Source organism: Prionailurus bengalensis, chromosome A1 (genome assembly GCF_016509475.1).
Source record: "Prionailurus bengalensis isolate Pbe53 chromosome A1, Fcat_Pben_1.1_paternal_pri, whole genome shotgun sequence".
Lineage (NCBI taxonomy): Eukaryota > Metazoa > Chordata > Mammalia > Carnivora > Felidae > Prionailurus > Prionailurus bengalensis.
The window spans coordinates 140,264,055-140,290,305 of record NC_057343.1 but is presented as its reverse complement, the minus strand read 5'-3'; the positions used below and the strand labels follow the sequence as shown (position 1 = coordinate 140,290,305).

Here is a 26,251-nt window from a genome sequence, read left to right as displayed (position 1 = left end):
TTTTAATCTTATGATTGAGTGAGTAACTGTTAGAATGAATGCAAAGTAATGTGCTTAGATGCTCTACAATTTCTCCACAAGTTACATTTTAAAACAGTAATAGCAATGATGATATCGATGTATGTTTTGTATAGTGTACCCTACTTAGGGTATTTTAAGGAAGTTGCTCTGTATTTTCTAAGCTCCTTTGTAATAATCAGCATTTGGCAGAAGAGAAGCCTCAGTTTTGCTTGGCAAATTTTCAGAAATGAAAACAGCTGGAATCAATAAGAGGCATGCCAGAAGGGAAAGCCGGCTTCATTTGGCTGCCACAAGAGGAAATTTGTCTCTGGTGAAGGCTCTAATAGAATCCGGAGCAGATGTGAATGTAAAAGATAATGCAGGTTTGGATTCTTTAAATTTTAATTGTCTTTATCACTTGAACTCACTGAACTACACATTTCATCCCCCCTCCCAATTTTGATCCTGGCTGCTAACTTTGAACTTTCTTTTTTATAATATATTATTTAGTTGAATAGTTAAATTTGTCTTGGTTTTCTCTAGTTGCTAAAATAACCTCCTCTGAAGCAGTTTCTAACATACATATGGGAGCATTCAGAGGGAGTATACAGAATGGGGAGTAAGGGGAGCTTTATTTAGGCCTTTTCCTTAGAGGCCTTAATACTATTCTCTCACTTTGGAGAGAATGCCAATTTTTTCCCATTTCCCTGTCCCTTCTCTTTCTCCTCTCTTTACATACTTCCTTTTGTCTCTCTTTGTTAATTTTAATTTTAAGCCTCCATTTTTAAATTGATCTTCTAACATTTTGCTCAAGCATAAACATTGTATGAGGAATTAACAGAGGGAAAAACTCAGAGGTTGACTTCAAGAATCATATATCATTTTAAAGAGATAAGTGACAATGCAGTGATACAAATGAGAAAGTCAGACATGATTGTACTCTATTTTAATATCTGAGGTGAAAAAATTTAGTCCCATTATATTTTATGCTCTCTGAGTCTTTTCTTTGACCCTTGTATCAAGAAATACTTTTTCCCGAGATCAATTTGTTGACAAAAATGAAACACATTTTTTTAAGTTTATTTATTTATTTTGAGAGAGAGAGAGAGAGCTGGAGGGGCAGAGAGAGAGGGAGAATGAAAGGGAGAGAGAGAATTCCATGCAAGGGCTTGGATGTACGGCTCAAACGAACGTTGAAATCATGACCTGAGCCAAAACAAAGAGTCAGATGCTTAACTGACTGAGCCACCCAAGCGCCCCCCAAAATGAAACACATTTTAAGGTCACGGTTTTCAGTATAATTTCTTGTCTAATGCTTAGTGTATACATTTGAATCAATATAGATACTAATTATATTAGTGCAAATAAACTTAAGAATGGAGATATTACATGAATGTTGATTTTTAAGCAGTAGCTTGTTTGGCTTTTTCTTTTTTCCTTTTTTTAGGTTGGACACCACTCCATGAGGCATCTAGTAAGGGATCTAATGATATAATTGTAGAGTTGTTAAAAGCTGGTGCTAATGTTAATTGTGAAAATGTAGGTGGGATTCTGCCCTTACATGATGCTGCCTCCAGCAGTCATTTAAAGGTACAGTGCACATCAGATTGCATTCCTATTACTTTTCCTTAGAAAAGTGAATGAAGAAAATGAAGATATTTTAAACTGAGCACTAAAGTGATTCCTTAAATGATTTTTAAAACTACTTAAAATTATAAATGAAAATAAGATATTGTGTATAGATTGGAAAAATCATATTTCCTAATGAATCATTTTTACATTGTCTCTGTTCATAGAATTCACATGAGTCAGAATAAAATGAAAGGGCTCAGGGTAAACACAGACTATAAATTTAATACATTTCATGTTTAGTTGTCGTAAATGATTGGCTCTTGTGCATAAGAGCCTAATTATAGTGATGATACATATTGACAGACTTTAACTCAAAATTTCTCAGTGGGTTTGAGGTTTCAAAAAAATGGGTACAAATGAATGTTGCTTGTTCCTGAGGATTTGTTGTGTATTTTTCTCCTTTGTTTCTCTTAATCAGACAGCCATCACAAGAAAAAATTACTAAGGTAATTACTTCAGTAACACTGAATCTCACATCTATACCTTAAAATTCCTAAGATTTTTAGATTCATCTTTGTTTGACAAATCTGAGAAGACTTCTGTTGTTATCAATAGGCAGTACAGGTTTCAGGAAAAATCACTGACTTTGGAAAACAGTTAAGGAAACCACTATGAATAACAGTATTAAAACCAAGGTTCATGTAAAAAATACCTTGAACGTCTCACTAACACCAATTTATCTGTCCCTAGATATTTTTAAGAGCCTGCTGATTTTTTTGTTAATTTCATGAAAGCGTATTCCCACTTTATTCAGTTTAAAGGTAGTCATGTGAAGGAATACTATGGAATTTATGATTTGCAGAGATAAGAGATATAAACTAATGATTAAGAATAATACCAGATGGGTGGGCTAATGTCCAGAGTGTCTTCTTTTGACCAAAGAAGCCCTTTGGTCTCTAAGATAAAGTCTCAAGGTTATGTAGTCATGAAATGGAAGAAAGGAAGCAGGAAGAGTCATTAGATCAATGAACTTACTGGTTATATGTACAGGAAAAGGCCACTTAAAGTGAAACCACTTAAATAAGGGCCAAAATTTCATAGTAGGAAAATCAGGTTTTTAGACATTATCCTGAAAAATAGAATATAAAACAAAGAAAATAAGGAGGTCCCCAGTACCACCCCTATATTTTAGAATTTATTAGAAGGACTTCTAGAGCTCAGCATTCAGTGGTGCTCATAGCTAAGATTTCGTACAGCATTGTTGTAAGGATATGCAGCAGACTGGACTTAGCTCATGGGCCGTAGTTTGCTATTGCTCGACCTTATGTTAAGGCAGTATAGACAAAGTTTGCATTTAGACTAACCTTCCACATCAGTACTGCCTTTATTTTAAAGAGAAATGTTCTATTTGAAAGAAGGAGGTGGTATTTTTAAAGATATTTTAATTTCTTTGACTCTGGTATATTGCCAGAACCTTTCCTCACATCTTCCTTCATTTTCCCTCTGTGTGGCATTTCTTTGATCAGTGGCTCATTTTATTTCTAATTTCCTCCCCTTTGTCCCTATTTCTTTATCTTGAGATAGAATATTGATAAATTAGAAAGGTTAAAAAGACAGCAGGGGAGGTAAATATATGGTATTAGAGACCTAATCAGTATCAATTCTATATCCTATAAAGCTAATTCTTATATTTTATTTTTTTATTCTTGCATTACTGCATGAAAAGTTACTCAACAGCCTATTTTTTCCAACTTTTAAATTCTTTTTAAATCTTCGTTTCTGCTTTAAGTTATTTTCCAAAATGGTCCTGTATTTCACCTTGTAAAATGAAGAGGAAAAGGAGAGTGAGAGAAAAAGACACAAAGTGGGTGAGGATGGACATTCATTTTCATACCAGAAAAATTAGGAGGGACAAGATATGCCCTCCCCTCTTAACAACTACAAAGTGAAAAAATATACAAAATGGCAGTTTTGAGACATTGTACAACATGCAGCACAGGACATTCTTCTCCTTTAGAGAAGGGAAGCAAATCCTATGGTTGCCCTACCATATGGACTAGGTGTCTCCAGGCAGAAACATAGGAAGAGAGAAAACAAACAGCGCTATGGTCTCAAGTTCAGAAGATAGAATTTGGAGTTTAAAAGTCTCCAACAGCTAGAATTTATGGGGCAAAATACCAGAGAGAAAGGATCTGCACAGAGAACTTTCCAGAAATTTGAAGGAAACCACCTTGATTCTTGGCTGATCTACAAATATGTTTAAGAAAACCATGTAAGGTTAGGCAAAGAGGTAGCAGGAAGGATTGTCAGAATCATCTCTGGAGCTTACAGGGGGCTGAGTAGTTTATGTTTGCACCAGCCAGAATGGTAGGAACTCATAAAACATGGAAACATCAAATAGGTATTTCTTGCATAGTTGAGTCAAATTAGTCCTTTCTCTGGATTCACCTTAAAATTTAAAAGAAAATATGGGGCACCTGGGTAGCTCCATCAGTTAAGCATCTGACTTCAGCTCAGGTCATGATTTCACAGTTCATGGGTTTGAGCCCTGGGTCGGGCACTGCTGACAACTCAGAGCCTGGAGCCTGCCTCAGATTATGTGTCTCGTGCTTTCTCTGCCCCTCTCCTGCCCATGCTTGGTCCTTCTCTGTCTTTCAAAAATAAATAAATGTAAATTTTTTCTAATGTTTTAAAGAAAGTATCAAAAAGATCCTACTGATTCCAATAACCTAAATGTATCCCAGAACAAAGCCTAACAATATCTAAAGGAATACAGTAAAATTCAGCATTCAGCAATATAAAAATCACAATGTCTATCAACCAGTTCAAAAAAAAATTGTTTAAATAAAAGAGTATAAAATATTACCTATAAGCAGGCATAAAAATGATCATGCAAAACAGACCCAGAAATGACATAGATAATAAAATTAGCAGAAAAGGATGTTAAACAAATATTATAATTACATACTGTACGTGGTAGGCAGAATTCTAAGATGGTCCTGAAAATTCTCACTCACTGACCTATATACATTGTGTATAATCCCCTCCCTTTGAGTGTGAGTGGGCCCAACCTAATGAGGTAGATCCTTTAAAAGAAGGAAAGCATCAAAGCGAACCATATGGCAAGGATCTGCAGCTAGCTTTTAGAAGCTGAGAGCAGTCCCTAATCCACAGCCAAGAAGAATACAGGAAGCTTAGTCATAAACTTTCAAGGAAGTGAATTATGCCAAAAAACTAGTGAGCTTGGAAAAGGACCCTAAACCTTAGGTGACTATCACAGTCTATGCTGACACTTTGATTTCAGCATGGTGAAGAATCTGAGCAGACAACCCAGCCATACCACGCTCAGATTTCTGACCTACAGAACTGTGAGATTGTAAATTTGTATTATTGTAAGCTATCAGATTTATAGTAATTTGTTATGCAGTAATAGGAAACTAATACACTCTGTTATGTTTAAGATGGTGGAGAAAAACAGAAACAGGATGAGAATAGAAATGGAAGGTGTAAATAAGACTCAGACTATGAGAGATGAAAATAAAACATGTGAAATGAAACATTCACCAAATGGCTTGGTTAACAGCATATAAATACTAAAAAGTAAGTGCGTTGGATTTGAAGATAAAACATTAGAAATTATACAGAATAAAGGGAGAAGAAAGACTGAAAAAACAAAGACAAAATAAGAAAACATCAGTGATCTGTAGGGCAATATCAAGTTATATTATACATATCTATATCTATATATACCTATATAGATATACCTCTATAGATATAGATATATGTATACCTATATATCTATAGACATATACTCCCAGATATATGTATATCTATCTATCTATCTATCTATCTATCTATCTATATGCAAGCTTAATCCTAAAGGAGGGGGCTGATCAGAAAAAAATATTTGGACAATAAAGACCAAACTATCCAAATGTGATGAAAACAGTAAATCCACAGAACCAAAAATCTTACCAACTTGCCAGTAAAGGAAAAATGAAGAAAACTGTACCAACATATACCATAATAAGATTGCTGAGAACCAGTGAAAAAGGGAGAAACAGAAAGTTTGGGGAAAAAACGTGTATATAGGAACAAATAGAATGGTAGCCAACCTCTCATCAGAAATTTTACAAGCCACTAGATAAAGGAGCAACATCTTTAAAAAGTACTACAAGGGGCAATGAACTTGTTAACCTAGAATTCTGTACTTAGCAAAAAATCTTTCAAAAGTAAAGGTGATGTTGGCAAAGATGTGGAAAAATTGGACCTCTCATACATTGCGGGTGGTAATGTAAAATGGTGATACTGCTATAGAAAACAGTCTGGCAGTTCCTTCAACAAGTTAAACAAAGTTGCCATATAATGTAGCGAATTACTCCCAGCTATATAGCCTAGGAAACTGAAAACATGTTCACACAGAAATTTGTATATGAATGTCCATAGCACTATTTTCCAAATAACCAAAAAGTAGAAACAACCCAAATGTCCATCAGTGGATGAGTGTATAAACAAAATGTGGTATACATCAATAAGATATTATTAAGCCATAAAAAAAGAAGTACTGATACATACTACCACATGGATGAACCTGAAAACATTATGCTAAATGAAAGAAGATGGATACAAAAGGCCACATACTATTTTATTAATATGAAATGTCCACAATAAGCAAATCCATACAGGCAGAGGGTAGATTAGTGATTCCCAGGGGCTATGAAGAAGAGGAAATGAGGAAAAAAGATACACCATGAAAACAATAATCAAAAGAATGAGTGACTCTGGAAGCTTAAGACAAAGTAGATTTCAGAGCAACGAATATTGTCAGGGATAAAGAGGGACATTGCATAAGTATAAGGGGAATATTTGACCAAGAAGGCATAGCAGTTCTGAAAGTGGGTGCACACAGTAATGAGTTTCAAAATAAATGAAGTAAAAGCAGAATTGAAATGGGAAATAGGGGCACCTGGGTGGTTCAGTTGGTTGAGCATCCGACTTTGGCTCAGGTCATGATCTCACGGTTCGTGAGTTCGAGCCCTGCATCGGGCTCTGAACTGACAGCTCAGAGATGGAACCTGCTTCAGATTCTGTGTCTCCTCTCTCAGTCCCTCCCTCTCTCCCTCTCTCTCTCTCTTTCTCTCTCATATATAAATTTTTTAAAAAAGAAATGGGAAATCCACTATCATAGCTGGCGATTGCAATTCTTCTCTTAGGAAATTCTTCTCTTATACAAATACACACCAAGAGACACACTTCTTTTTTGCCTCACCTGAATTGATGAGGTGATCTGCAAGATTGAAGGGCTGGGAGAGGCTGGGGACATAGCAGCAAAGGCTTAGAACTCACCAGCTTCTGTGATGCTGCTAACTGCTCCACAGTTGTTCCAACTAACCAGTTTGTGGACTCCAGGAAGCCTACCTACAGGTTGTTGGAGATGCCTCACCTGTAGAACTCCCCACGTAGCTCCTTGGATCTCCCTAATGCTCTGCACACCTCACCCACGTACCCCTTCCATTACCCTACTCTGTGGCCAGCTCTCTCTGTGCAGTCTCGTGGGCAGCAAAAGTAAGCCTTTGCAGACTTGCTAGTAATCCAACACAGAAAGTTCAATTCTGTAGGATTTCAGGGGACATTTTAGAGAACCCCCCTTGGAAAAACAAACAAAAGCCAATTGGCCTGGCTTCATGGAATCCATAGAAGGCATACAGTTTTAAGAACTCCCCCCAAGAGAAAACAAGAAATGTGCAGCAAATACATCTATAGAAAAAAATCTAAGAAAGCCTCAGAATCCTGAGATGGACTGACTGGTGAAGATGTCTCTTTCAAAGCTGGTTAGGGAAGATTAGAGGATGTGACTGTCTCTTCAGATGTGAAGATGGCAATGCAAGACTTCAAGGCAAGTCAAGGCAAGACTAACAAATCAGGAAAACATGGCTCCAAGAAGGGAACACAATAATTTTCCAGTAACTGACCCCAAAGAAATGGAAATCTATGAATTGTCTGGCAAAGAACTTAAAATAATGGTTTTAAAGAAGCCCAGCAGTCTACAAGACAACTCAGTAAAATCGGGAAAGTAATACATGAACAAAACTAGAGGTCCAACAGAGAGACAGAAATCTTAAAAAAGAACCTTTTGTTTACATAAAGATATATACTCAAATGTTCACAGTGGCTTTATTCATAATAGCCAGAAACTGGAAAGAACCCAAATGTCTCTCAACTGATAAATAAATAGATGGATACACAGGTACATCATTAAAAGGAACAAACTATTTTTTCTTAAAAACATCTTTACTACAAGTATCCTTTAATACCACATACATTGCAAATGATATGTAATTTCCATTCCCTGAAGTAACACTCTTCTCATCATACCTAGCAAGTAGCATTCTTAGAAACATCTTCATTACAGGCGTTCCTGAACACGTCTGTCTGCGTGGCAGAATAGGTGTAACTTCCATTCATTGTTATAACACTGTTCCCATACCAGCTAGCAAGTAGCCAGATGAAACCATCGATACAGCAATATGGATGAATCTCAGGAACATCATGCTAACTTAAGCCACACACAAAAAAGACTGTATACTGTATGATTCCATTCGTATGAAATACTACAAAAGGCAAAATTTATAGTGATTGAAGCAGATTGCTGAGTGCCAAGGGCCAAAGGGAGGTGGGAAAAGATTGACTGCAGAGAGCCATAATAAATTTTTTTATGATGATGGAATGTTTCTAAGTCATGGTTGTCGTCGTGATTACCCTAGTAAAGCGGATTAAAAAAAAAAAAAGTTAAGCAAGGGGCCTACTTCTTGGTCACCTAATTTTTGTCAAGCTCTTTGCTCCTCAGGTCCACCCTATCTTATTGCCTGGAGCTCTCTGTTAGCCATTCCTCTTTAGTGCCTTGTGGCCCTGTAGCTGTTCTTTTAGGCATTACTGAAAAATAGCTGTTCAGGGTCCCATTCCAATGGGCTGAGTTCTCTGTTTCCTCAGAACTAATATATTAAATGAATCCATGTTAATACATTAAAGGTCAAGGCCTGAGAGGAAGGCCTCATCCTAACACACAGAAGAGTCATTATTTATATGGCATAATTTTTAACTCTAGAAAAGCTTCCTTTGTTAACAAAACAAAACAAGCTTCCTCTCTCCCCCATATAGTAGTGGAAAGAGGGTATAAGGAATCTGTATTTTTAAATAATTCCACAGGTGACTTTACTGATCACTCAGGCTTAGAAACTACTGGATTGAGGTACTGCTCACCCCTTCTTGTAAAAACAAAACAAAATGCCTTTACTCAGACGGGACTGCTTTCATTAAAGACCCACTAGTATAAGATATTGGACAAGGGCTCACATTTAGTTCTCAAAGGTGATAAAAGTGAGGTTCAAATGGTAAATAAACTTCTTCAAGGACAGTTAGTAAGTAGCAGGAGTGAGTTCTATATGCTTGACTTGAAAACAAATGTGTTTTCTTTTATGCTATGCTAACCCTGGGCTGATGGAACAAATGAAGGGCTGTCCTTGTCATCTTCACTGGCCCATCTGCTCCTAAGTATCTCTGCTTCTCCATACCTGGACATAAGGAGAAAGAGAAAAGCCACTGACACATAGTATGTCTCTATTTTTAACAAAATCCTGGCCATCTTTTCCTGATCAGGTTTTTCAGTGATTTGAATCGCTTTCCTCACGCAGATGGACTCCTTGGCTATTGCTCACTAACTGAGTTATACTATAAACCAATTAGTAACACCTTTAACTTTGGTCATTCACTAATTTTTAATGTGCAACAACTTTGAGTTATTAAACTTTACATTCTAATATAAATGACTTTGTAAACTTATAAATTCATTTATATTAGAAATCACCCTCCACCCAATGTCACAAGCTCTTTGACCTCAGTTCCCTCTTCCTTAAAATGATGGGGTTGGAGTAGATTCTAAGTTGCCTTTTACCTTTAACATGTAAGTTAGTTAGGACGCATAATAGACGTGCATAGACATTATTAGGAGGGTTATGGATTCTCATGCTAGCTCATAAAATTTCTTAAACAAGGAACATACCTAAAATATAGTAATGCAGGTTGGAGGAAGACAAAGAGCTCTGTTAAAGAGACAGAGTAAATCTTGCACCTCATTTTACCTATATTTGCTTCTTAACTGCCCTGAAGGCTGCATATCTGGTACTTTCATGTCATCATGTTTGGTTCTCCTGTGAGGACAGATCAGGCCAAATCAGTGGATCAGTTTACAGTTGTCATATCAAATTTAATCAAAAATTTTCTTGACCAGAGTTTGCCAACTTTTTTGATAGCTTTTTATACTTCGATAACTTTTAATGGTGGTGTCTTAAAATGAAAGCAGAAAGGTGTCTATGGACATAACCTTGGGAAAATATCTTCTAGGCAGCTGAGATTCTACTACAACATGGAGCAAACCCAAATCAAAAGAATCAAAAGCAGAATACTGCTTTGGATGAAGCAGATGATGAAAAAACAAAAGAGCTGCTGAAATCTTATGATGTTGAAACTGATAATAGAGATGAAAGTAATGCTACAGTCACTGGTATGTGTGGAAGTATTGCCTGCTCTTTTATACAAGTGTATGCCTCTGCTTAGAAAAATAAAACCTTCAGATTTATAGTGTAAATTGTTTCATGACTGGGGTAGATGTTTTATATGTTTATTAAACTCTTGAAAAGCATTATTTATTTTTAGAAATTAGCATTTCCACATTTGGTTTAATTTATATACCATATGATCCTGTTGGTTTGGAATTATGTGTTGAAATGGAGCCCATATTATTCATTAAACCATTATTAATCTCTAACATTGGGTCTGAGATAGAGATGTAATTGAATCCACACAGATTGGCTTACTCGTAGAGGGGCTGGAAAAGGTTGACATTATACTCAGTCTTTGGAAGTAAGATTCCATTACTTCAAAATTTGTAATGGTACATGTGAAAGTTGGACTGATGCCAACTTTTCAAGAATCTCATGTTCTGATGCCAGAATATGAATTTGTTAAGGAAATATACATGTATACATATGTGTATGTATGAACATAGTGTAAAGAATATTTCAAGGGAATGTACAGCCAGGCAAAATTTTATGAACCATTTTTTAGAAATAGTTTGCATTTAAATAATATAATGAATTATCTACAAGAATTAGGCATTCAGTGAACACTAATTTAGATAGCATACATTTGTTGAGCACCTGCTATGCAAACTATGTACTTGGGCTTGAGGAAGTTCCAGTCTTGTGTGGAGATCAACCAGAAGACAAACAGTTAAACACAATTTATTAAATGTTGAGGAGAATGAATTGTTCTTCCTTTTCTGTCCTGCTTGACTCATACAAGAAACCCAGGAACATATCTGCCCTTTCTTCCAGTGAGGCAGAAAGATTGGGAAAAGAATCCCTGTCACTTTTCTCCCAGCCTATACTATCCTTAACAATTGTTGATTTTCAAGAGAGGAATCATTATTACTGTTACGATTGGTCAGAGCCAAGGATAATCATTGTGTCCTATTTTACTAGTGAGCTAGATCACATGTAGGTCAAGGTCAAGACTGATACAAGGTTTCTTCTGTTCATTACCTGCTACCATATGGTAAATATATAGGGTCAGAGCCTTTCTTAGAGCCCTAGCCATGTATCTCTCCCTCTCCACAGCTGTATTTAGAGTTATTGGGCACTCTGTTATGAAATGCTGTATCAATTCCCACTTGTCTGTTGTTTCTTGTGTGTACATTTCCTTGGTCAGGTACCATAAAGGGATGAGGGATGTAGGGGAACAATAGTTATATGAAGAAAGGAAATCCAGAATGGGAAAGGATCAGAGACAACGAATCATAGATGTAGTGGTTTAAGAGCATGGACTTTGGAGTCAGATCTGATTTCAACATTTTTTTTTTTTGGGGGGGGGGACAGAGAGAGACAGAGCATGAACGGGGGAGGGGCAGAGAGAGAGGGAGACACAGAATCGGAAACAGGCTCCAGGCTCCGAGCCATCAGCCCAGAGCCTGATGCGGGGCTCGAACTCACGGACCGCGAGATCGTGACCTGGCTGAAGTCGGAGGCTTAACCAACTGTGCCACCCAGGCGCCCCTCAGATCTGATTTCAATACTAGCTATGTGACATTAAGAAAACTTCCTGAATCCCTCTAAGCTTCACTCTCCTCTTCTGTAAAATGGGTAGAATAAACTACCTGTCTTACAGGGCTTGTATGAAGATTAAATAAGATGGCTCAGGAAGAGTTTGACATCTAGCGTGTGATAAGTATTCAGTAAATGTTAGCTGTAATTAAGCAATTGAGAATAAACAATGAGATGCTGACCCAAATTAAGATATTTTAGTAATTGTAGACTTAATTTATTCTTTCCATTCCTGTCACCATTAAAATTGATAAAATGAAGCTAAATTTTTATACATTCTTACTATATTTTCTAATTTTAATTTTTAAAGTCAAAATTCCTGCTGCCCGACCAAAAAGACATAAACAGTGTTTTAGTGACGACTGCAAAAGTGTTGATCCACCTTTTCTTTCACACAGAGAAAAAACAAGAGAAAGCCATCCTGTGGTGAGTGAAGTTGAAATCCTTTAAATTTTCAGCTTAGAAAATGCCATTCTTTGGGCTAGTCAGTCATTAACTGTTGGCAGTACTCTTTCCATTTTAAGAATGCACAGGTTGAAAGTATTTTTTGTCACAAGAAAATAAGATAGCTAATTGAACAAAATGAGCCAAGAAAATATGTTGTGTAGTTAACTCACTTATCTGCACTGAATACAGAATATGGATTAGCTGCTATTGTTTACACCTAGGTTGGGTTCTTTAGCTACTTCTAGTCCCATGGACCCTGCCACTATCATAGTGTGTCTTCACCCATCCACTCCCAAAAAATGTCTAGGATTCATAGTGGGTCCAGTGGACCCTGGACTCCAGACAGAAAAGAGGAAAGCAACCTGGGTTAGCCAATCTGGATATCACATGGTTTATAGTGGTAATGTTTGCTGTATTTGAAACTCCTCATATAAAAATATATTTTTACAAAAATAACATAGTAGTTGCTCAATAAAAAATATGTTAATTGATAAGATTCGTGTAACATGATAAGAACGCAAAGCTTACTAGAAACTAACTTCTTAAGTAGCATCCTCAATGAAATACTATTTTGAAGAGAAGTTAGACTTCTCTTATATGCTTTCTGTTAGTCATTGTAGAGAAGACAGTATTATTCTTTGAACTTCAACTATTGTTAATCAACTAATTTATAGCATAAATATTTTAAGTTGTATTAAAACTAAATTGCATTTGCCTTAGCACTTTGAAAATGATTTACGTTGGTTCCTGGTATCTGTTAATAATGGACAGAAAGTCACCTGTCAATCTAATTGTCACTCCCTTATAGATAATCTTGTAGCTTTTATGTTCTCCAGTTTCACTAAGTTGTGTCTAAATGTGGAGCATTTTATTAATTAAACTCAGGCCTAGAAATACTCCTTTAATGTGAAGGCACATTTCTCATTTGTATTCCAGAAACTTTCAGTCTTTATACCTTTGAAAATTGCCTCTCCTCCATCTCAGTAATTTTCTTTTTTCTTTTTTCTTTTTTTTTGAACTTTTCTTTAGATGTTGGTTAGACTAGTCTTAATATCTTCTAGTATCTTTTTCATATTTTCCATCTCTTTAACTTTCCAACTCTTTAACTATATTCTGTGTGCTATCCTTTGACCTCTCTCCTGCTTCATTATTTCTCTCCTCAAATATTTCTCCTCTATTTAACCCATATTTCTACTCTCTTTAACTCATATGTTGAAACTTTAATTTAAATGACTCTTTTTTATTTCTAGAAATTCTTTGCTTTTCGAATTTTTGTTTTAAAGAAAGAACAAAATAAAACTAAAAGGAATTTTAAGGTCTCTTCCTGAGTCTCACATGATAACATGATTCTTTATGTGGTTTTTAATTTTTTGTTATGATTTCATTTCATTGAGGACTGATTACTATGGGAATTTTGGTGTGCCTAGGCTTCGTGTTTAACATTTGCGTCTTCTGGGGCCCTTAGAAGTTTATCAGCTTCACACAAGTTTTTATGCTCATTTCTCAGTTTGAGTTCCTGAACCACACAAATTATATAAATTTAGTTCTTACACACATGTGTAGTATAGGCTTGAGTCTCTGATTTTCTTTTTCTTTTTTTTTTTAATGTTTTTATTTATTTTTGAGACAGAGACAGAGCATGAGCAGGGGAGGGGCAGAGAGAGAGAGAGAGAGAGAGACACAGAGTCGGAAGCAGACTCCAGGCTCTGAGCTGTCAGCACAGAGCCCCATGCAGGGCTCGAACCCACAGACTCTGAGATCATGACCTGAGCCAAAGTTGGATGCTCAACCGACTGAGTCACCCAGGTGCCCCTAAAAAGAAAACCAACTTTAACAAAGAAAAACTCTGCTGCAAACCTGATCTGTCTTCCCTTGTATGTTAGGGACTTTTTTTACCTTGCTGCTTTCATGATTCTCTCCTTGCCTGAGTATTTCATGAATTTGACTATGATATGCCTTGTTGATGGTCGGTTTTTGTTGAATCTAATGCTCAACATCACTCATCATCAGGGAAATACAAATCAAAACCACAATGAGATACCACCTCACCTGTCAGAATGGCTAACATTAACAACTCAGGCGACAACAGATGTTTGCGAGGATGTGGAGAAAGAGGAGCTCTTTTGCATTCTTGGTGGTAATGCAAGCTGGCGCAGCCACTCTGGAAAACATTATGGAGGTTCCTCAAAAAACCAAAAAGAGAACTACCGTAGGACCCAGCAATAGCACTACTAGGCATTTATCCAAGGGATACAGGTGTGCTGTTTCGAAGGGACACATGCACCCCTATGTTTATAGCAGCACTAGCAACAATAGCCAAAGTATGGAAAGGCCCAAATGTCCATCGATGAATGAATGGATAAAGAAGATGTGGTATATATATATATACAATGGAGTATCACTCAGCAATCAAAAAGAATGAAATCTTGCCATGTGCAAATACGTGGATGGAACTGGAGGGTATTATGCTAAGTGAAATTAGTCAGAGAAAGACAAACATCATATGACTTCATTCATATGAGTACTTTAAGAGATGGCGGCTTAGGAGGACGCTGGGCTCACCGCACGTCCTGCTGATCACTTAGATTCCATCTACACCTGCCTAAATAACCCAGAAAACCGCCAGAGGATTAGCAGAACAGAGTCGCCGGAGCCAAACGCAGACGAGAGGCCCACGGAAGAGGGTAGGAAGGGCAGCGAGGCGGTGCGCGCTCCACGGACTGGCGGGAGGGAGCCGGGGCGGAGGGGCGGCTCGCCGGCCAAGCAGAGCCCCCGAGTCGGGTTTGCAAAAGCGGAGGGGCCGGGCGGACTGTGTTCCGACAGCAAGCGCGACTTAGCGTCTGGGAGGTCAGAAATTAACAGCTCTGCTCGGAAAGCGGGAAGGCTGGAGGACAAAGGGAGGGAGAGCTGCTGAGCCCCCTGACAACAGAGCTCAGTTTGGTGGGGAACAAAGGCGCTCGCCAGCGCCATTTCCCCCGCCCATCCCCCAGCCGAAATCCCAAAGGGAACCGGTTCCTGCCAGGGAACTTGCTCGCTCCGCGCAAACACCCAACTCTGCGCTTCTGCGGAGCCAAACCTCCGGCAGCGGATCTGACTCCCTCCCGCTGCCACAGGGCCCCTCCTGAAGTGGATCACCTAAGGAGAAGCGATCTAAGCCTGCCCCTCCTGCCCCCGAGCACCTTGCCTACCCACCCCAGCTAATACGCCAGATCCCCAGCATCACAAGCCTGGCAGGGTGCAAGTAGCCCAGACGAGCCACACCACCCCACAGTGAATCCCGCCCCTAGGAGAGGGGAAGAGAAGGCACACACCAGTCTGACTGTGGCCCCAGCGGTGGGCTGGGGGCAGACATCAGGTCTGACTGCGGCCCCGCCCACCAACTCCAGGTATACACCACAGCACAGGGGAAGTGCCCTGCAGGTCCTCACCACGCCAGGGACTATCCAAAATGACCAAGCGGAAGAACTCCCCTCAGAAGAATCTCCAGGAAATAACAACAGCTAATGAGCTGATCAAAAAGGATTTAAATAATATAACAGAAAGTGAATTTAGAATAATAGTCATAAAATTAATTGCTGGGCTTGAAAACAGTATACAGGACAGCAGAGAATCTCTTGCTACAGAGATCAAGGGACTAAGGAACAGTCACGAGGAGCTGAAAAACGCTTTAAACGAAATGCATAACAAAATGGAAACCACCACAGCTCGGCTTGAAGAGGCAGAGGAGAGAATAGGTGAACTAGAAGATAAAGTTATGGAAAAAGAGGAAGCTGAGAAAAAGAGAGATAAAAAAATCCAGGAGTATGAGGGGAAAATTAGAGAATTAAGTGATACACTAAAAAGAAATAATATACGCATAATTGGTATCCCAGAGGAGGAAGAGAGAGGGAAAGGTGCTGAAGGGGTACTTGAAGAAATCATAGCTGAGAATTTCCCTGAACTGGGGAAGGAAAAAGGCATTGAAATCCAAGAGGCACAGAGAACTCCCTTCAGACGTAACTTGAATCGATCTTCTGCACGACATATCATAGTGAAACTGGCAAAATACAAGGATAAAGAGAAAATTCTGAAAGCAGCAAGGGGTAAACGTGCCCTCACATATAAAGGGAGACCTATAAGACTCGTGACTGATCTCTCTTTTGAAACTTGGCAGGCCAGAAAGAATTGGCAAGAGATTTTCAGGGTGCTAGACAGAAAAAATATGCAGCCGAGAATCCTTTATCCAGCAAGTCTGTCATTTAGAATAGAAGGAGAGATAAAGGTCTTCCCAAACAAACAAAAACTGAAGGAATTTGTCACCACTAAACCAGCCCTACAAGAGATCCTAAGGGGGACCCTGTGAGACAAAGTCCCAGAGACATCACTATAAGCATAAAACATACAGACATCACAATGACTCTAAACCCGTATCTTTCTATAATAACACTGAATGTAAATGGATTAAATGCGCCAACCAAAAGACATAGGGTATCAGAATGGATAAAAAAACAAGACCCATCTATTTGCTGTCTACAAGAGACTCATTTTAGACCTGAGGACACCTTTAGATTGAGAGTGAGGGGATGGAGAACTATTTATCATGCGACTGGAAGCCAAAAGAAAGCTGGAGTAGCCATACTTATATCAGACAAACTAGACTTTAAATTAAAGGCTGTAACAAGAGATGAAGAAGGACATTATATAATAGTTACAGGGTCTATCCATCAGGAAGAGCTAACAATTATAAACATCTATGCGCCGAATACCGGAGCCCCCAAATATATAAAACAATTACTCATAAACATAAGCAACCTTATTGATAAGAATGTGGTAATTGCAGGGGACTTGAATACACCACTTACAGAAATGGATAGATCATCTAGACACACGGTCAATAAAGAAACAAGGGCCCTGAATGAGACATTGGATGAGATGGACTTGACAGATATATTTAGAACTCTGCATCCCAAAGCAACAGAATATACTTTCTTCTCGAGTGCACATGGAACATTCTCCAAGATAGATCATATACTGGGTCACAAAACAGCCCTTCATAAGTTTACAAGAATTGAAATTATACCATGCTTACTTTCAGACCACAATGCCATGAAGCTTGAAATCAACCACAGGAAAAAGTCTGGAAAACCTCCAAAAGCATGGAGGTTAAAGAACACCCTACTAACGAATGAGTGGGTCAACCAGGCAATTAGAGAAGAAATTAAAAAATATATGGAAACAAACGAAAATGAAAATACAACAATCCAAACGCTTTGGGACGCAGCAAAGGCAGTCCTGAGAGGAAAATACATTGCAATCCAGGCCTATCTCAAGAAACAAGAAAAATCCCAAATACAAAATCTAACAGCACACCTAAAGGAACTAGAAGCAGAACAGCAAAGGCAGCCTAAGCCCAGCAGAAGAAGAGAAATAATAAAGATCAGAGCAGAAATAAACAATATAGAAACTAAAAAAACTGTAGAGCAGATCAACGAAACCAAGAGTTGGTTTTTTGAAAAAATAAACAAAATTGACAAACCTCTAGCCAGGCTTCTCAAAAAGAAAAGGGAGATGACCCAAATAGATAAAATCATGAATGAAAATGGAATTATTACAACCAATCCCTCAGAGATACAAACAATTATCAGGGAATACTATGAAAACTTATATGCCAACAAATTGGACAACCTGGAAGAAATGGACGAATTCCTGAACACCCACACGCTTCCAAAACTCAATCAGGAGGAAATAGAAAGCTTGAACAGACCCATAACCAGCGAAGAAATTGAATCGGTTATCAAAAATCTCCCAACAAATAAGAGTCCAGGACCAGATGGCTTCCCAGGGGAGTTCTACCAGACGTTTAAAGCAGAGATAATACCTATCCTTCTCAAGCTATTCCAAGAAATAGAAAGGGAAGGAAAACTTCCAGACTCATTCTATGAAGCCAGTATTACTTTGATTCCTAAACCAGACAGAGACCCAGTAAAAAAAGAGAACTACAGGCCAATATCCCTGATGAATATGGATGCAAAAATTCTCAATAAGATACTAGCAAATCGAATTCAACGGCATATAAAAAGAATTATTCACCATGATCAAGTGGGATTCATTCCTGGGATGCAGGGCTGGTTCAACATTCGCAAATCAATCAACGTGATACATCACATTAACAAAAAAAAGAGAAGAACCATATGATCCTGTCAATCGATGCAGAAAAGGCCTTCGACAAAATCCAGCACCCTTTCTTAATAAAAACCCTTGAGAAAGTCGGGATAGAAGGAACATACTTAAAGATCATAAAAGCCATTTATGAAAAGCCCACAGCTAACATCATCCTCAACGGGGAAAAACTGAAAGCTTTTTCCCTGAGATCAGGAACACGACAAGGATGCCCACTCTCACCGCTGCTGTTTAACATAGTGCTGGAAGTTCTAGCATCAGCAATCAGACAACAAAAGGAAATCAAAGGCATCAAAATTGGCAAAGATGAAGTCAAGCTTTCGCTTTTTGCAGATGACATGATTATACATGATTATACATGGAAAATCCGATAGACTCCACCAAAAGTCTGCTAGAACTGATACAGGAATTCAGCAAAGTTGCAGGATACAAAATCAATGTACAGAAATCAGTTGCATTCTTATACACTAACAATGAAGCAACAGAAAGACAAATAAAGAAACTGATCCCATTCACAATTGCACCAAGAAGCATAAAATACCTAGGAATAAATCTAACCAAAGATGTAAAGGATCTGTATGCTGAAAACTATAGAAAGCTTCTGAAGGAAATTGAAGAAGATTTAAAGAAATGGAAAGACATTCCCTGCTCATGGATTGGAAAAATAAATATTGTCAAAATGTCAATACTACCCAAAGCTATCTACACATTCAATGCAATCCCAATCAAAATTGCACCAGCATTCTTCTCGAAACTAGAACAAGCAATCCTAAAATTCATATGGAACCACAAAAGGCCCCGAATAGCCAAAGGAATTTTGAAGAAGAAGACCAAAGCAGGAGGCATCACAATCCCAGACTTTAGCCTCTACTACAAAGCTGTCATCATCAAGACAGCATGGTATTGGCACCAAAACAGACACATAGACCAATGGAATAGAATAGAAACCCCAGAACTAGACCCACAAACGTATGGCCAACTCATCTTTGACAAAGCAGGAAAGAACATCCAATGGAAAAAAGACAGCCTCTTTAACAAATGGTGCTGGGAGAACTGGACAGCAACATGCAGAAGGTTGAAACTAGACCACTTTCTCACACCATTCACAAAAATAAACTCAAAATGGATAAAGGACCTAAATGTGAGACAGGAAACCATCAAAACCTTAGAGGAGAAAGCAGGAAAAGACCTCTCTGACCTCAGCCGTAGCAATTTCTTACTTGACACATCCCCAAAGGCAAGGGAATTAAAAGCAAAAGTGAATTACTGGGACCTTATGAAGATAAAAAGCTTCTGCACAGCAAAGCAAACAACCAACAAAACTAAAAGGCAACCAACGGAATGGGAAAAGATATTCGCAAATGACATATCGGACAAAGGGCTAGTATCCAAAATCTATAAAGAGCTCACCAAACTCCACACCCGAAAAACAAATAACCCAGTGAAGAAATGGGCAGAAAACATGAATAGACACTTCTCTAAAGAAGACATCCGGATGGCCAACAGGCACATGAAAAGATGTTCAGCGTCGCTCCTTATCAGGGAAATACAAATCAAAACCACACTCAGGTATCACCTCACGCCAGTCAGAGTGGCCAAAATGAACAAATCAGGAGACTATAGATGCTGGAGAGGATGTGGAGAAACGGGAACCCTCTTGCACTGTTGGTGGGAATGCAAATTGGTGCAGCCGCTCTGGAAAGCAGTGTGGAGGTTCCTCAGAAAATTAAAAATAGACCTACCCTATGACCCAGCAATAGCACTGGTAGGAATTTATCCAAGGGATACAGGAGCACTGATGCATAGGGCCACTTGTACCCCAATGTTTCTAGCAGCACTCTCAACAATAGCCAAATTATGGAAAGAGCCTAAATGTCCATCAACTGATGAATGGATAAAGAAATTGTGGTTTATATACACAATGGAGTATTACATGGCAATGAGAAAAAATGAAATATGGCCTTTTGTAGCAACGTGGATGGAACTGGAGAGTGTGATGCTAAGTGAAATAAGCCATACAGAGAAAGACAGATACCATATGGTCTCACTCTTATGTGGATCCTGAGAAACTTAACAGGAACCCATGGGGGAGGGGAAGGAAAAAAAAAAAAAAGAGGTTAGAATGGGAGAGAGCCAAAGCATAAGAGACTGTTAAAAACTGAGAACAAACTGAGGGTTGATGGGGGGTGGGAGGGAGGAAAGGGTGGGTGATGGGTATTGAGGAGGGCACCTTTTGGGATGAGCACTGGGTGTTGTATGGAAACCAATTTGTCAATAAATTTCAGAAAAAAAAAAAGAGACAAAACAGATGAACATAAGGGAAGGGAAACAAAAATAATAAAAAACAGGAGGGGGACAAAACAGAAAAGACTCTTAAATACAGAGAACAAACAGGGTTACTAGAGGGGTTGTGGGACAGGGATGGACTAAATGGGTAAAGGGCATTAAGGAATCTACTCCTGAAATCATTGTTGCACTATATGCTAACTAATTTGGATGTAAATTTAAAAAAATAAAAAATAAAATTAAAAAAAAACTAATAAAACAATTTCCCAGTCAAAAAAAAAAAAGAAAGAAAAACTCAAAAGAAATATAAGGACTTTAAAGTCATTAAGAATCTTTTGTAAATTTGAACTTTTAAATGTTGGAAACTTCAAATCACATTGGGGATGGGGTGACCCTATGGCCAGATAGAAAGGAAATGAGATGATTTTAGTTTGGTGCTACCTTGTAACACCATCAAATCAAAACATGTAGGCAGCCTCCTCTATACCTGCGTAGACGAAGTACAGAAGTGATAACAATACTAATAGTTGGTATTCACTGAGTACTTATTATATGACAGACTCTCCCCAAATACATTTCTGTTAAGTAGCAGTACCAGAACTAAAGCAATGCCAGGCAGTCTGGCTACAGAGCCTGTGCTTCTCACCACTGTGCCATACTGTACAGAATTGTAAAGGTGTCAGAGACAAAGATGGTCCTACCACAGTAAAAATAGGAAATTGGAATAGGAAATAGTAAAATTTTCGTGAAGCTTTAAGTAAGCACAATATAAAGTATGTAAAGCTGCTTATTCCAAAGACAGATCCTAGGTTGGGTTTTTTGTTGTGCTTTTTTTTTTTTTAAGGTAAACAACAAGTAATGAAGGACTAAAGAAGAGGTTCTTGGGGGGAAGATTATGCTGGACCCTCCATGGTGGAAGGTGTAGCTTGTGTGGAGTTAAAGGTTATTGCCCATAGTGGCCAAGACTGAGTGCATCCACAATATGAGCAAAAGAGAAAGGAAAATCACCTCCAGAAAGTGTTTTCTTTATCTTGACCTGTAGGTAGAGGCATAGCCAGTTCAGACCTTTAGTTTGCTTTTATAGCCATTTGGTATAAAAAGAAATAAATCTCATTTGTTTGTTTGCATATTTATATTTTATAGTTCTGCTTTGATGCATTTCATAAATGACAGCAGTGAGATTGCTTTTCCACATAATTGGATACGTTTATTATGTGCATTTTTCATGTCCCTTGTAGGCACCAAAGTAGAATTTCAGGGCAGTATACTTCAGAAGGCTTTGAGGACTGACACATTTTTTAAATGAATGTATATTGAGAATATATTAAAGAATAGATAATATGAGTCAGTCCATCAGTTTTCATTTATTGAGCACCAGCTATATATCCAACAGTTTGGAAATCATTCACAAATATAAAAGCTATGCTCCTGCCTATAGATCTTATTATTTTGAGGGAGAACTATAATATGTAAGATATTATATATATTAATGCTAAGTTTTGTAGCACTGCAATTCTTAAGTAATTCTGAGAAAGGAGAAATCAGTATGAATTAGATTTGTCAGAGGTTTCATGTATGAGATGGGTTTTATATAATAAGCAGTATTTATTGAATTCTTACTTTGCAGTGGCCCTGTCCTAAGCATTTTACATGTGTTAGTCTGCTCAGGCAAGGAGAGGACAAGTAACTTGCTAGAGCCCCCCCAGCTAGGAAGAAGTGAAGCCAGAGCACACCCAGGCAGCCTAGTTCTAGAATCGACTCCATGATTACATCTCTCATAGGAAAGAGGTGGATCTGGGCAAAGTTAACTGAAGGCATTTCAGGCAAGACAGTCACTACTGACAAGGGCGTGGGGAGGGGGCTTTAAATCCCGTTTGTGAATTTTTGAGAGTAGTGTTTTGTGTTTTAAGATTATGTGTGAGATTTCAATAGTGTGCAGTGATAGTCACAGAGCCTTAAAGAAAACTTGTTGCATATATGTGGTCTTTAAATATCATGTGCTCTCAGTTGTTCTTGTTTCACCTACAGCTATGACTGTAACAGAAGTCAGTGAGAAATTGTGATTCTTTATACGGTTGCTACTCTTACAGTCTTTTTGCCAGGAGTAGATCTGCTACATAAATCAAAACATTTAAGTTTACTTTTCCCCTCAAGTATGCAACATTTATACAGGTAAACAAAGCATGAACACATTTTGAACATAAAGCAAAATAAGCATTGTAGCAGCACTTTCTTTAGCACTTTCACTGTGCATTTGACAATTGCATATCAGAGAGAAATACCTACCTTCTTGTAATGAAGTTTTTAATATTTTTATCTGATAGCATCATACCATCAGTGCCATTCTACAAGACATAGAAGAAAAACAAGAAAGTTTACTAGAATTTGAAATAAGAACCCCTGAAGATGCAGGTAAGTATGCACCCATACTCAAGTTTGATTATTTCATACATCCAAGGTCATTCCTACCTCAACTTCTTACGGTACATGTTTATGTCAAAGCTTACAGTGGCTGAAAGTAGCCTTTTTTTTGTGATGGTAAAGTGCCAGAAATGAGCATCAGAAGTCATTTATGCAAACCAGTAGTTAGTGTACTTGTTGATCAAGATACTTCTAAGACTCAAAGTATAGCATAAGTAACATGAGAGACACTTGAAACAATGATCAGAGATAAGCCACTACTGGTGATATGTTTAGATGAAGATGTGAAGAAAAAAGAAAGCACAATATAGTGACTAGGGAGGAGATTATGTTATTCCCTGCAGCTATGGTAGCCCTTTAAAAACAGATCTGCAGAGGAATATGCAGTTGAGACTCAAGTAGGGCAAATCCTCAGACCTTTCAGATGAGCAGATACACCAGGTAAGTATCTTAGCATAGATGTCTTCCTGTTTACAAAACACAAGTGATTCAAAATAGTAAATTTGACTTTGATCCCTGACCTACTAATCGGAATTTCTCAAAAGTTCACTGAATATTTGTAAATCTTTGATAGCTCACAGTTGTGTTTTCATGAGTTAACGATAACAAGGTAAAAATTGGGTCTTGATAGATTTAGATCTGAATGTTTAAGTAGTTAAAAGTATCTCCTCAATATTTAATGTAATAGGATACAGCTATTCATCTCTTATCCTAGTTCATACTGTACAGTCTTTTAAAAAATTATTTCCTTTTAAATTATACCCATTCTTTCATCTTGGCCTAACACATGGTAAACATGTTATGTTTTGAGGAAAATAATACAAAATACTGTAATGTATACTCCCAAACAAATGTGAATAGTTCATATATTTTATTTAGTATTTATAATACCTTATATACCTAAGATGAATTTTCCAATTAAAAATTTTTTATTAAAAGGCATATAAATACACTTCAAAAAACCAGGAAAAAAATGCTAAAAATACCTACTGTCCCACCACAGTATTTTGTTGTATTTGTTTCCTTTCTTCTAAGAATTTGGTTATGCAGTGACACCTCAATAAAATTATTAAAAACATAGTTTAGATCATGCTAAACTTGCCAACTTTACATTTTCTCTCTAGAGCCATTATTCTTAGTGGTTTACCTAGTATCCTATTTTGTAAATGTTCCAGGCCTTAATTTTTCTGTTTTTCTTGAGCATTTACATTTTTCTACTTCTTTGCTATTTTATAGTATATAGCTTTTGAATTTAGGACTGTCTTCATAGGAATGATTTGGAACTACTGGCTCAAAAATTTATAAACATTTTAAAATCTATTAATTTGTATTGATAAATTATTTCATAAAGTATTAGATATTAATTTAATTTGCACTTTCCCCAACACACATTAGTGTTTGTTTTCCTTTACACTGCTAATAGCAGCAGTATTTTCATTTAAATTAATTTTACCAGTTTAATGAGAAAAATGTGCCTCATATTTTCACTTACCTTATTATTAATGGTATTTTTTCTCTAGTTTTTTTTCCTGCTTTGTGAATTGACTGTTCCTGTTTCTCTGTTAATAAGTTGGAGCCATTTTATACAATCAAGTTATTGACTCTTTTTCTGCCATAACTGCTGCAAATATGTTTTTCAGCCACTTAACTGTCTTTTTATGCTTAAGTACATACATTTTCAAATTCTGTATAATAAAACGTATCAGCCTTTTTCCTTTGCTATTTCTTTTAATGCTTTTAAGATTAGAAACTTTTCTTCCCTCCCCATCCCTAGGCTTTGTAAATTAATTTTATTCTTTTATGACCAATACATTGACTAGTCAGGACCCCTTTATCTTCATCCTACTGCCCCTTTAAGGGAGGAACGGTAAGGCAACGGGACTCTAGAGTTCTTGGCTAGCAGTTGCTAGCCTAAATACTAGGCTAAATACTGACTGCTACTGACTCCATCAGTCTTTGGCGGATGTCTAAAACTTAGTCTCTTCAGAGCAATTTTCTGAGGCTTTTCTGAACTTGTATATGGCTCCTGTGGTGTGGCAGGGCAGTGCACATTTTCCTTTCTCAGGCTCCTCTTTGTCTTCCGTCAGCTGCTGCTGCTGCTGCTGCTGTTTTTTTGTTGGTTTTGTTGTTGTTGTTTTGTTTTGTTTTGGTTTGGTTTTTGGTGGTCCACCTACACAGGCTCTCTCTCAGGTAAAAGTCTCCATAGTCAGTCTCACAGGCACAGGGCAGGCTCCGTACCAAGTCTTCAGGATCCTGGCACTTTGGACCTGTGGTTAGAAAGGAGGACAGTTAACTTTCAGCACAAGAGCAACTCTCCCTTTTCCCTGGTGTCCACATGTCTTGCCCTGCAGGGCCTCAACCTCTAGATTTCAAAGGAGGAAGCCAGGTGTGAGTCCATTATCACCTCAAAAGAAAGTTATTACTCTCTTCAACAGTTCTTTGAGAAACTGCCCTCCTTAGGCTTGAGACAGAGAGAAACCTCACCTCTCAGTCTGGCTGTTGAGAATGGAGATTCCCATCCAGTTGAGCAATAGTTCTCTGAAGAAGTGTCTTTACAAATTCACCACTTCCTTATTCTGACACCTTTTATTTTTTTTAATTTTTTTTTTCAACGTTTATTTATTTTTGGGACAGAGAGAGACAGAGCATGAACGGGCGAGGGGCAGAGAGAGAGGGAGACACAGAATCGAAAACAGGCTCCAGGCTCTGAGCCATCAGCCCAGAGCCCGACGCAGGGCTCGAACTCACGGACCGCGAGATCGTGACCTGGCTGAAGTCGGACGCTTAACCGACTGCACCACCCAGACGCCCCTTCTGACACCTTTTATATCTGTGATTTGGCTGAGGAGTCCAGGAATGACAGATCCCATTTTGTACATTTTTCTGTAGGTTTTTCTTTTCTTTTTTCTTTTAATTTTTTTTAACACTTATTTATTATTGAGAGACAGAGAGACACAGAGTGTGAGCAGGGGAGGGGTAGAAAGAGGGGGAGACACAGAATCTGAAGTAGGCTCCAGGCTCCAAGCTGTCAGCACAGAGCCCGATGCGGGGCTCAAACTCACAAACCATGAGACCATGACCTGAGCCAAAGTCGGACGCTTAACCAACTAAGCCACCCAGGTGCCCCTTCTGTAGGTTTTTCTTATCGATGTCTTGTATTCACTTTGATGTCAGAAACCTTAGTGCCTCAACCAAACTGACCAAAACGA

The 26,251-nt window shown here is 38.0% G+C and overlaps 1 protein-coding gene across 1 annotated transcript in view; it reads left to right on the top strand.

Moving 5' to 3' along the window:
- The window catches only part of ANKRD31 (ankyrin repeat domain 31), a 142,562-nt gene that overhangs the window by 80,153 nt on the left and 36,158 nt on the right, over window positions 1–26,251 (top strand). Inside the window, exons 16-20 of the mRNA XM_043592111.1 lie at window positions 246–383; window positions 1,448–1,590; window positions 9,973–10,132; window positions 12,040–12,155; window positions 22,946–23,033. Of these exons, the coding sequence (XP_043448046.1) occupies window positions 246–383; window positions 1,448–1,590; window positions 9,973–10,132; window positions 12,040–12,155; window positions 22,946–23,033 (645 nt within the window). The remainder of the gene's footprint in view (window positions 1–245; window positions 384–1,447; window positions 1,591–9,972; window positions 10,133–12,039; window positions 12,156–22,945; window positions 23,034–26,251) is intronic.